General features: G+C 46.3%; 1 protein-coding gene across 2 annotated transcripts in view; it reads right to left on the bottom strand.

Annotated features, from left to right (window-relative positions):
• POLA1 (DNA polymerase alpha 1, catalytic subunit) overlaps window positions 1–13,178 on the bottom strand; it is a 782,590-nt gene that overhangs the window by 169,836 nt on the left and 599,576 nt on the right. For both annotated transcript variants that reach the window (XM_030202369.1, XM_030202370.1), the window contains exon 36: window positions 1,999–2,095. In XM_030202369.1, the coding sequence (XP_030058229.1) occupies window positions 1,999–2,095 (97 nt within the window). The remainder of the gene's footprint in view (window positions 1–1,998; window positions 2,096–13,178) is intronic.

The following is a 13,178-nucleotide window of genomic DNA, read 5'->3' as shown; positions in this document are numbered from 1 at the left end:
GTATATGTACACTTTAGAATTAACTGGAAGCTTTATTATAATCTGCCCGCCCAGATGAAGCGCACGTTACAATCCTGTAGTGCCGCAAGGAATTTTCTGGGCATCATTATTGGGAGAGCTTGAAATAAATACAACAGGCGCGGCAGAACATTCATCTTTACTGTAGCTATTCTGCCAAACCAAGAAAGCTCCAAGTCTTCCCACCTATCCAAGTCAGCAGTGATAACCCTAGCCAGCCCTTTATAGTTCGCTGTGAAAAGATCCGATAGTTTAGCCATCAGATTCGAACATGTATACCCTGGAGGAAAGGAGAAACAGGGGTGATATGATACAGACGTTTAAATATTTGAAAGGTATTAATCCGCAAACAAACTTTTTCCGGAGATGGGAGGGCGGTAGAACGAGAGGACATGATATGAGAGTGAAGGGGGGCAGACTCAAGAAAAATGTCAGGAAGTATTTTTTCACGGAGAGAGTGGTAGATACTTGGAATGCCCTCCCGCGGGAGGTGGTGGAGATGAAAACAGTAATGGAATTCAAGCATGCGTGGGATAAACATAAAGGAATCCTGTGCAGAAGGAATGGATCCTCAGGAGCTTAGCCGAGATTGGGAGGCGGGGCTGGTGTTTGGGTGGTGAGGCTAGTTCTGGGCAAGACTTCTATGGTCTGTGTCCTGAAAATGGCAGATACAAATCAAGGTAAGGTATACACAAGAAGTAGCACATATGAGTTTATCTTGTTGGGCAGACTAGATGGACCATGCAGGTCTTTTTCTGCCATCATCTACTATGTTACTATGTTACTATGTTGTATAAGTCTTTGGTGAGGCCCCATTTAGAGTAGTGTGTGTAATTCTGGAGACCACACCTACGGAAACATATGAACAGGATGGAGTCGGCCCAGAGGGCGGCTACAAAACTGTTAAGCAGTCTTGGACATAAAACCTATAGGGACAGGCTTATGAACCTCAACATGTATACGCTGGAAGAGAGGAGATATGAGAGACGTTTAAATATCTCAGGGGCTTTAATGTACAGGAAGTGAGCCTTTTTAAAATGAAGGAAAACTCTGAAATGAGGGGGCATACGATGAAGTTAAGAGGAAATAGGCTTATGAGGAATCTAAGAAAGTATTCATTCATGGAAAGGGTGGTGGAAGAGTGGAATGGCCTCCTGGTAGAGGTTGTGGAGACAAGGACTGTGTCAGAATTTAAGAAAGCGTGGGACAAGCATGTGGGATCCCTTAGGAAAAGGAAGAGTTAGTGGTTACGGAGGATGGGCAGCCTGGATGGGCCATTTGGTCTTCATCTGCTGTCATGTTTCTAAGTTGATACTTCTCACATGGATGAATACGGAAGGGCTGACTTTACAGCGGTGGCGAACCTTTATGATTAAGTAGATGAGCATGCAACGCATGGCAGTTCGTGACCTCTCTCATACTACTGGAATGCAGTTTCAAACTACTTGGGAACCTTTCTGGAGGGACCTTGCCCCGAACTTGCAGACATCTTCTGAATTTTTAGGCTTTAAGATCCTTAGTAAGTGATTGTTGCACTGTTCAGCTGGAGGGGAGGGAATGGGGGAGAGGAGATAGAGACCAGGAGATGTTTAATTGTTCAAAATGTTTGACAAGTCATGTATTGTATTACTGGCACTATGGCTGTGACACTGTGTTGTTTGACTGTCAATAAACAAGATTTAAACAGAGAACAGTGCATTCCTTAAGGTGACATACCATCCTGCACTACAATAAAACATGAGCTTTTTGACAATACAGACATTAGTTTCTTGAGCAGAAGATTCACAGAAGATTCCACTCTCTTTGAACTCTAAAAGGTAAGAGGATCTCTCTCTTGCATCCCTTATCCTAACTAGATGAATTTGAAATTTCCATGCCCTCCGGATTCTCTTTGTCTATTTCCTGGTGGAAGCAGAATTTTCTTCCTAGTTCTACATACTTCTACGGCCTTGAAAATCAGCATCATTATTTATAACTTACCTCTCTCTTGCTCAGTAACAACTTTCTCCAATGCATAATCCCAATCATAAATGTAACGATAGAAACACAGCTGAGTATACAGGGCCTTATCCGGATACTGTAATATAAACAAAATCCACATTAATTCTACCAAATGGGAAGATAATCAAAAGATGTTAGTCACTGGGAACAATTTATCCAAACTTCTAGTGTACATCATCATTGGTGTAATAACATAACCATTTTCTACTAGGGAGGTAGAAAAGACTATTTTATTAGTAACATAGTAGATGACGGCAGAAAAAGACATGCACGGTCCATCCAGTCTGCCCAACAAGATAAACTCATATGTGCTACTTTTTGTGTATACCTTACCTTGATTTGTACCTGTCCTTTTCAGGGCACAGACCGTATAAGTCTGCCCAGCACTATCCCCACCTCCCAACCACCAGCCCCCCCTCCCACCACCGGTTCTGGCACAGACCGTATAAGTCTGCCCAGCACTATCCCCGCCTCCCAACCACCAGTCCCGCCTTCCACCACGGGTTCTGGCACAGACCGTATAAGTCTGCCCAGCACTATCCCCGCCTCCCAACCACCAGTCCCGTCTCCCACCACCGGCTCTGGCACAGACCGTATAAGTCTGCCCAGCACCATCCCCGCCTCCTGCCACCGGCTCTGCCACCCGATCTCGGCTAAGCTCTTTAGGATCCATTCCTTCTGAACAGGATTCCTTTATGTTTATCCCACGCATGTTTGAATTCCGTTACTGTTTTCATTTCCACCACCTCCCGCGGGAGGGCATTCCAAGCATCCACTACTCTCTATGTGAAAAAATACTTCCTGACATTTTTCTTGAGTCTGCCCCCCTTCAATCTCATTTCAGTTTTTTCATAATTTCCCACCGATTATCATTTAAAGGGAAACCCTTGTCCCTTTCCCATGCCTACATTGTAGCTTCATCGCATGCCCCCTAGTCCTAGTATTTTTGGAAAGTGTGAACAGACGCTTCACATCTACCCGTTCAACTCCACTCATTATTTTATAGACCTCTATCATATCTCCCCTCAGCCGCCTTTTCTCATTCATACCCTCATCATGCTTGCCGTGGACAACGCGGGATGAGGTATCATGGCACAGGATATCTGGGTTGTGTACAAGGGTTTATAAGACAACTAGCAAAAAAGGCCCATTTCTGACACAAATGAAACGGGCGCTAGCAAGGTTTTCCTTGGATTGTGTATGAGTGACTTTGTGAGAGAGAGTGAATGTGCGAGTGTGTGTGTGACAGAGAGAGAGTGAGACTAGGTGCGAGTGTGTCTGTGAGAGAGTGTGTGTGCCAGGGGCCCCCCTCCCTCCCAGTTCCAGGGTCGTCCCCCCTCCCTCTCTCCTTCCGAGTGCCAGGGTCATCCCCTCCCTCCCTCCTAGCTCCAGGGTCGTCCCCTCCCTCCCTCTGAGGTTCAGGGTCCCTCCCTCCGAGTTTCAGGGTCCCCCCTCCCTCCCTCTTCCCCATCCCAATTCAGCATTTCCCTTCTGTCACCCTACTCCCACGTCTACCATCTACCCTTCTCTCCCTGAGCAAGCATATTTCCTTTCTTTCCATCCTTCCTTGATCCAGTATCTCCTGTCTTCCCTATCCTCTCTACTCCTCTATCCAGCATCTTCCCCTTGACCAGTGGCGTAGCAAGGATGGGGCGATGGGGGCGGTCCGCCCCAGGTGCACGCCGCTGGTGGGGGGGGGGGGGGGGGGGTGTCGGTTCCGCTGGTTCCCTGCTCCCTGTTCCGGGGCAGAGGGAGCAGGGAACCAGCAGAACCGACATCCCCCCCAGTGGCGTGCACATGGCAGGCAAGAATGCACTCGAGGAGAGGGGGGCTTGGGTGATGCACTGAGGGGGGGGGTTGATGCGCCAAGGGGGGGGGGGGGTCATGCTTCACCCCCCCAGGTGTTTCGGGAGGGGCGGCTGTTGAGCGTGTCAGTGGCGTCAGGCAGGTTCGAGCCTTTTTTTTGTGTTGCTGTCAAGCTGTTTGGGAGGTGGGGGGGGTTTGGATAAGCTGTAAGGCATGGTTTTTTTTTACCCTGGGTTCTGATGTTGACACCACAATGCGTTTGCTGACGTCAGCCTGTGCTACGGAGCCTAGCAGACCAACTCCGAAGAAGTCACAAACACAGGCAGCAACACGCATAGAACGTTGGAGGTGAGAATTATTATATAGGATAGGTGTAGTGAAAACATGGAGAGGACAATAACCTCAGACCAGTATCACACCCCACCTATAGGTGCCAACCCTCCATCACAGTTCCCTGAAGGAAATGTTGCATCAAATGAGTACTTGGGTAAAGGAGATAACAGGCAGACAATGTCACAATGAGGGGAAAAGTGGGGTCCCTCAGTTGTCTCTGCTGGGACCACTGCTTTTTAACATATTTATAAATAACCTTGAGATGGGAGTAACTAGTGAGGTAATTAAATTTGCAGATGACACAAAGTTATCCAGGGTCGTCTCGTCGCGGGAGGAGTGTGAAAGATTACAAGAGGACCTCGTGAGACTGGGGGACTGGCCGGCCAAATGGCAGATGAAGTTCAACGTTGACAAGTGCAAAGTGATGCACGTGGGAAGGAGGAACCCGCATTACGGCTATGTCATGCAAGGTTCCGCTTTAGGAGTTACGAACTGAGAAAGGGATCTGAGAGTCATCGTGGATAGAACGTTGAAATCTTTCGCTCAATGTGCTGCGGCGGCTAAGAAGGCGAACAGAATGTTGAGTATTATTAGAAAAGGGATGGAAAACAAGCACGAGAATGTTATAATGCCGTTGTATCGCTCCATGGTGCGACCGCACCTGGAGTATTGTGTTCAGTTCTGGTCGCCTCATCTCAAAAAAGATATAAAGGAATTGGAGAAGGTGCAGAGAAGGGCAACGAAAATGATAAAAGGGATGGGACGACTACCTTATGAGGAGAGGTTAAGACGGCTAGGACTCTTTAGCCTGGAGAAAAGGCGGCTGAGGGGTGATATGATAGAGGTCTACAAAATAATGAGTGGGGTAGAGCGGACAGATGTGAAGCGTTTGTTTACGCTTTCTAACAATAATAGAACCAGGGGACACAAGATGAAATTAGAATGTGGTAGGTTTAAAACAAATTGGAGAAAGTTTTTCTTTACTCAGCGCGTGGTTAGACTCTGGAACTCATTGCCGGAGAAGGTAGTGATGGCAGCTGGCCTTGCTGAGTTTAAAGGGGGTCTGGACAGATTCCTGAAGGAAAAGTCCATTGATCGTTATTAAATTCTGGGTTTTTGCCAGGTTCTTGGGGCCTGGATTGGCTGCTGTCGGAGACAGAGTGCTGGGCTTGATGGACCTTTGGTCTTTTCCCAGCATGGCAGTGCTTATGTACTTATGTACTTGGGTAAGGTCATGGTTACTTACAGGTGGCTGTTTGATATGTCTAGGGATTCCACTTTGTGAACTACCTCATCCGGCACCACTACCTTATTTCTTTAAAAAGCGCTTCTTTTGACCAGAGATTTGCTGGAGAGATTAAGGGAATCATTCTCCTTAATCCTCCATTATTTATTTCTGCCTCCAAAATGAAAACAAATACAAATCGTGGTCTCACTATATAATTGGGTGCACTTATACGTGTAGATTTATCAAATAAGACAGCTGTATGAGGAAATGGCGTAACTTGAATGTTTATGTTATAAAATTGCCCTTACAACAAAACAGAGGAACAAACTTCCACAACAATAAAACAGGAAAAAATAAAAAAGGGTGGAAGGTGCCAATCATGTAGTTCCAAAATGACAATCACGGATAAATCCAGAAGTCCAATGTTTTCAAAAAGTTAAAATTGTTATTCTCCAAGATACATAAATGCGTAGATAATCTTGACCGAACAGAGCTCCATGAAGTCTTCTAAACAATGAACTAGAGCGGAGGGCAGTGCCGTGTTGGCACCAGTATGGCACTGACCTCTGCTCTAGTTCACTGTTTAGAAGACTTCACAGAGTGGTCCTAAGAGACTTTTCATTCTGCATTTGCTTTTGTGGTGCATCTAGACCCCTGAAAAAGGAATTTGCAGCCTAAACACAGCCCACGTTGGGTCTAGACTGTCTACGCATTTCTCCCCCTGTTTACTAAGCCGTGCTATGGACGACACAGCCCATTCACTTTGAATGGGCTGTGTCAGCATTGCCGCTCAGCTTAGTAAACAGGGAGGGTTATGTATCTTAGAGAATAAAGGTTTTTTTTTAATTTTTGGAAGCATTGGCGTTCTGGATTTATCCTTAGTTGTCCTTTTGGAACTACATGGTTGGCGTCTTCTGCTCCACAGGGAGCTGCTACGTTCATGCCGCTCATTTTATTCATGTGTATACCAATGTGTGTGCTGGAAAATGTATTCCTGCAAATATTTTTAAAAAAGACTGTGCGCCAGCAAAGCCTTTTAAAAAATACCACCTGCACTGAGAACATCCCGACCTGGACGTCTCAATTCCAATCTCTTTGTTTTATGCAAAATGAGCCTTCACTTCTGTTAATGTATTGAATTAGTAAATAGATCCCACTTCATAAAATGGGACCTGCAAGCAATAACGCACCTTAATGTGCATCAGGACACAATCAAGCAGTAGCAGCACTGAGGAAATCACGCTCTTTGAGAACTTCACACGCATTTAAAAGGCAGAGGTAAATGAGTATCTAGTGAGGTTACTAAGAGCTGGTCTTGGAGATGCATTTATGTCCAAGTTGGAAAACAAATGCAGACGAGTTATTTTACCCTCAGTTAACTACCACAGAAATAGTAGGTGCAGAGCTTATACATGCTTGCAGTTAGTTTTCAAGGAAAAAAACTTGCCCACAAGGTGCATGCCTGGGCCACTGAAAATCTCCCCGGTCTGCACTTCAGTAAAAATGTGAGTATGTATCTCTTTCTCTATATATACAAATATATAAATAATCTGGCTCTCAGAGTACACTGATAAGAGACCATTTTGCTTCTTATTTGATATTCTGTGATATGCATCATCATACCACACACCAGTTATTTTTAGCAGATTCTGATTACTGCTTCCTACAAAGGGAAAAAAACGGAGGCGAGCAATGAAGTTATTTGTTTAGTTTTTAAGATTCAGCAGTAATTGCTGGTACACATCTCCTTGACTGCACACATGCAGCAGGTTGAATAGAAGACTGGAATTACCTCCTTCATAATAGTTTGTTTTGATAATGTATTGTGTGTCGAGATGATGAGAAACAGTTGCTGTCAATTTGATTAGCCATTATATTTTTATGTTAATTGCCATTATTGGGTCCATTCTGTTTAGTGTCAGCATAGAAGCCATACATTGTTAGCATAAATAACAAATTGGAGTAAATTAGGAAGATATATTTTTTGCCAATTCATTTTAATTGCCCCTCAGTCCTTCCGTTGGTTAACGCAGCTGTTGACCCATAATAAGCGTTAGGTCAATATAACTGCTTGTCAATTCAGAAATGCAAAGCGCTGTGCTGCTGGTAATGGATATATAACAACCTTTGCCAGCCAACTGAAGCAAACGAATGACAACCCACATGCAGGAATAAAGCAGTAGCGATGGAGTTTAGTAACCTTATATTAGTAGACGGGCTAATTGAAAGTCACTGCCTAAATGGATAGGAGAAAAAAATAAGTAGTTATATTTTTTAAATATACCAACACCTCTTGCACTTTTGCTTCCTGCAATATTTTGCAATTAACAAGCTGATTGAAAACAAAAGGCCCATTAAATTTTCAATGTCAGATACAATTAGACTGCATAAAAAGAATGCTTCTGAAACAGAACAAGTTGTACTTAGGTTACCAGAATCCCTCCGCATAATTCATAGGTTTGTATACTTGGTGTGGGTCAATTAGCTTACAAAAGCATATTTGTAATCTCTAAGCTAGACTGCTCATTTAAAAAAAAAAAAAAAAACGATTAAAACAATCCTTGTACATCAAAAGCTGAGAAGCCATGATCGGTTCTTTTGTAAGATCACATGCCATTTCTTGTTCCCTTGAAAGGAACAAGACTGGAGAGGAAATACTTTAAAGAAAACACTCTTCACTTACTGATCTAAAATGTTATGACTTCTTTTCATAAATTATATTTTGGACGTCTCTATTTCTTACAGACTACTTTTATGTACAGAACATTGTGTACTAAAGCAGTCAACTGTGATTTTGCAAGAACAATGTTGAACTTTAATAGCTGATGCACATGGTTTAGTATCCAAGGCAGTTGCCTAGTACTTCAAAGGAACTCTATGGCTGAGGACCTCGAAAAGAGCAAAAATGAGGGATTGGGGAAAAGGCCCATTTAAAAAATAATGCATTTCACTTGAGCAATAGCGCCTAATGCGGAGGCTCCGTCTGTCGGCATCTGTCTGCACATGTGTAAACAGATGGGTACAGTTCAGCAGAACATGGGGAAAAGTGATGTACTGGCGGGAGTCCCTGGACACAATATAATTTATAGAATAAAAAGAAAAAAGTAGTATGGAGCAGGGAGAAGGGGTGAGTGGGCTACTTGGAGCTGGTGTAGAAAGCCTCTGTTGCTGCCCATGGGCTGAAAACAAGGATCCTACCTATAATATTTTAGGGCCCTAAAATATCAATACGTCTACTGGGAAAACTGAACAAACCAAAAGGCTACATATAAAATTCATGCTAACAGAATACTGCGGTCACACACGCAGAACAAAAATGCCAAAATATTGAATACGTGACCACAAACTATAAACAAATATAACCAAACCCCCCGAGAAGCCAGACCTTACATGTAGTACACCACCAGAGAAACAAAGACACATTTCCTTCTATGCAAAATATAAAGATGGCATATGCCAAGAATAGTGTTAGAGGACTTGCGACTAGAGCAATTGCCCTTGGAATTGCTCTCGGAAGCTGAAGGTGATGCAGCCTGGAAATGGGCTTTGGGGTCCCCTCCAAAATTTATGGCCTGGGCCCCAGCCATGTCTAACATCAGCTCTGGCAAAATGTACATTTCAAATCTGACATATTCTAATCAGAAAATAGAAAACAAAAGTATTTTTTCTACCTTTTGTTGTTTGGATGTTTTGAAAAATAAGACTGGGACCAACCTGATTTGAAAAATAAAAATCAGGTTGGTCCCAGTCTCTGGTTTCTGCTTTCCTGTCTTCTCTTAATTCACTCGCTAGGGTCTCCTGTCCATTTGACATTTCTTCTCTCCCCATGTCCTCCATCCATCTCCATGTCACTATCTTCCCTCATGTTCAGCAACTCCCTTCTGTGTCCCTTGTCCAGTATCACTGCTGTGTTCATATTCGCACAATCATCATCCTTTTATCCCTTATCTGTGTCCAGCATCATCCCGTGTCCCTATGCCCTCCCATGTCCAGCATCTCCCTTCTGAATTTCTACCCTCCCCCATGTCAAGTATGTTCCCCCTGTATCCATATAACTCTTCTCCCCCCCCCCCCCCCCAGTGTGCAGCATTGTCTTTCTATTCTCATACCCTCCCCCCCATTAGGAATTGCCCCTCTGTGTTCATATGCCATCCTCATACAGTATCTCCCTTTTGTTTCCCTGCCCTATGCCCATCATCTCCTCTCTGTTTCTGCATATCTCCTTGTGTCCAGCTTCTCCCTTCACCCACACTAATATGTCTCTCTCCTCTCTGACCCTACTAATCCAGCTTCTCTCCCTTCCAGCATCTGGCTCCTTCTGCCACTGAGGGTTAAACATCTCCCTGTAACTCTCTCCCTTCCCTCTAACCACTTCCCCTGGTATGCACCCTTCCCTTCAACCTCCCTGTAGGCCTGCCTGCTACCCCCCCCCCCACAGGTCCAGCCCTTCTCTCCCCTTCCTCAGCCCCAAACCACACCCTGTAGGTCCAGCACCTCTCCCTTCCCTTCAGACTCCCTTGCAGGTCCAGCCATTCTCTCCTAGCCACACCCCCGCACACAGGCTCAGCCACTCTCTCCTAGCCACACCCCCGCACATAGGCTCAGCCACTCTCTCCCAGCCCCCCCCCCCCCAACAGGTCCAGAACTAGTTATTCCTTTTCCCGCCCTCATCCTGGCTGTGATGCTTGCACTTTAAATTAAGGGCACCAGCTGGCAGTAATTCACACAGGCCCGCTTTGGGGCATTCCCTCTGTCGCGTTCTGCCCGCTCTGGTGCAACTTCCTGTTTCTGAGAAGGCAGATCGTGGCAGAGGGAAGGCCCCAGAGAGGTCATGTGTGAATTGCTGCTGGATTGCACCCTTAAAGTGCAAGCATTGTGGCTAGGATGAGGGAGGGAAAAGAAGATGCACCCAAGCCACCTGCGATCTAGCATATCTAGGTGGGCCTCAGGTGGAATTGGGTGGGCCTGGGCCCACCCGTGGCTATGCCTTTGACATGCTCACAACCACACACTGTCAAACACCCACAGCCCCCTAACCCTACAACCCCCATTCCCATAATACCTACCTCCACGATGGAAGAGATTGCAAGAAGGGAGAGAGAGAGAGGGAGTGAAACAAGTGGGTGAGTACAAGGTCGGGTGGCAGGGGAGTGACTACAGGAGTGAGGGAGGGAAGGGTAATAGTTCAAGAAAGTTGGAAGGACAGAATGAGTGCAAGATGAAAGGGGAAAGACTACATGCCCTCCCATATCCATCTTCCCATACACACCTACACCATCATACCCATCCTTCCATATAAACAAACACACACAACCCACCATATCTATTCTCCCATACATACTCCCACCATTATATCCATCCTTCTACGCATTCATACTCTCACACCCACATATCACCTAATGCATCCCTACAGATAAACAGCTAAACTTGCTCTATGGAGTGAAATATACACATTAAACCACGGATACACATGGACCTCACATACAGTATTAGTCATTACTCACATTCTTACCCACTATCCCTACCAATCAAAACATCTCCTGCTACTTCACCATGGCTGTTTCCACCATGTTTGCTAGGCAGAGTCATGACTAAGTCTGCAAATGGAGGAAAGGGAAAAACCTACCATTACGTGACACTAAATGCAAGGTATGTTAATGTCACGTCGGTGGCCGTGACCCCTCTCAGACTCACCTTATTTCCTGTGGTCAGTTCTGAGCTGGCTTCTGTCTGTTCTTTGTGAGTTAGTTCTGTCTCTGTCTCTGTGTGCTGGCTGTATTAGATTGTCGGTGTGCTGTCACCCGTTCCAGATTTCAGCTCAGTCCAGTCCGGATCTTCCAGGCTGCCCGACCCTTAGTTGCCTGGTGATTGTTGCACCTGAGTCTGAGCTGCCTGCTGGGCTTATTAGCCATTTGGAACCTCTCTGCCTTTGCCTTTGCATTGCGTCTAAGGCCCTGGTATGTTGGTGCTTGTTGCACTTCTGCTAGTCCAGTGATTTGTCTGAGATTCTTGCCTTGATTCTTGCCTGTTTCTAGTTAGTCTGTGTTTGGTTTAGTTTAGGTTTTACTTGTTTCCTAGCCTTGTTTCTTGTTTGTATCTCTGTGTTTAGTTTCTGTTTGTGTGCTGGCTTTGTGGCTGCTTGCAGCTTCCAGTTTCTGTCCCCTAGCTTGTCCTGTCCCTGCCTTGTGTTGTATTGTCTAGCCCAGTTTCCTGCCTTGCTGCCCATGTTCCTTCCTTTCCCCTCTGACACTCAGTCCTTGTGCTGCCTAGCTGTTATCCAGCTCCTGCCCTGTCCTGCAAAGTCCGGTCGGCCACCTGAAGCTGGGAGCTCAACTCCTGGTGGAAAGTGGCCAGGTACAGGGTGAAGCCTAACTGTTGTCAGAGTTCTGCCTTGCACCTGGTGTGGGGTGGTTTTGCCTGCCACTGCTGCACCTCGGCAGTGGCCCAAGGGCTCAAAAACCAGTTTCCAGCTTTGTAAACGTGACAGAATGCAAAGGCCATGAGCTCGGCAAGATCACCCTACCAGTTGGGGTTTCAGCCCAAGACTTTTTGCCCTGTTGTCCATCCGGGTTCCAACCCCAGTTCAGTTCCTGATTCCAGTTTGGATCCCAGGTCCAACCCAATTTTTGTTAAACTTTTGTCTGATCCAGCTCTGAGGAATACTCCTGAAGCTGCAGCAGAGAGAAAGCGTCTCTGGGGCCCTGTTGTCCCTGGAAACCCAGTTTCTGCTATTGATCCCTCTACCAAGCTCTTCTTGTACCGCGTCCAACTTCTCGTGGAGCCAGCCCTGCGGAATACTCCTGAAGCCCAAGCTGAAAGAAGGTGGCTGCCTGATTCCAGTCCAGTTCTTGATTCTGATGTTAGTTCCAGCCAACCTCTGAGTCCAGTTCGAGTGACGCTTCCAGCCAAGTCTCTGAGGCCAGGCGGCGCGTCGTACCACGCCTCCAATTCCAGCCCAAGAAGCGCTTCCACTCAAGCTTCTGATTCCAGTCCAAGCGAAGCTTTTGACCGAGTCTTCAATTCCAGTCCAAGTAGCGCTGTCACGCAAGCCTCTGATTCTAGTTCGAAACTTTTGACTGAGCCTCCAGTTCCAGTCCAGGAAGCACTTCCACTTAAGCCTCTGATTCCAGTCCAAGCGAAGCTTTTGACCGAGCCTTCAATTCCAGTCCAGGTAGCGCTGTCACGCAAGCCTCTGATTCTAGTCCAAGCGAAGCTTCTGACCGAGCCTCCGAGGCCAGTTCGAGTGGCCCTGCTAGCCAGGCCGCTGCTGAGTTCTAGTGCCAGCCAAGATGATGCTGAGTCCACTCCGAGTTTGAAGTCCAGCCAAGATGATGCTGAGTCCACTCCGAGTTTGAGTTCCAGCCAAGATGATGCTGAGTCCACTCTGAGTTTGAGTTCCAGCCATGATGATGCTGAGTCCACGCTGAGTTCCAGTTCCAGCCAAGCTGCTGAGTCCAAGTCAAGTTTTAGTTCCAGCCAAGTTGCTCAGTCCCAGCCGAGGTCAAGTTAACCAGTCCAGCTAACCATGGTCCTGGGTTGAAGCTCCTCCATAGGTTTCACCATTGTTACCCATGGAGACCTAAAAGCTCCCGTGGGGACACGGGAGCCTTGAGGGGGAGGTACTGTCACGTCGGTGGCCGTGACCCCTCTCAGACTCACCTTATTTCCTGTGGTCAGCTTCTGAGCTGGCTTCTGTCTGTTCTTTGTGAGTTAGTTCTGTCTCTGTCTCTGTGTGCTGGCTGTATTAGATTGTCGGTGTGCTGTCACCCGTTCCAGATTTCAGTCCAGTCTG

The sequence above is a fragment of the Microcaecilia unicolor genome, chromosome 4 (genome assembly GCF_901765095.1).
Source record: "Microcaecilia unicolor chromosome 4, aMicUni1.1, whole genome shotgun sequence".
NCBI lineage: Eukaryota > Metazoa > Chordata > Amphibia > Gymnophiona > Siphonopidae > Microcaecilia > Microcaecilia unicolor.
Note: the sequence above shows the minus strand (reverse complement) of the source record. Positions and strands in the feature narration are given on the sequence as shown.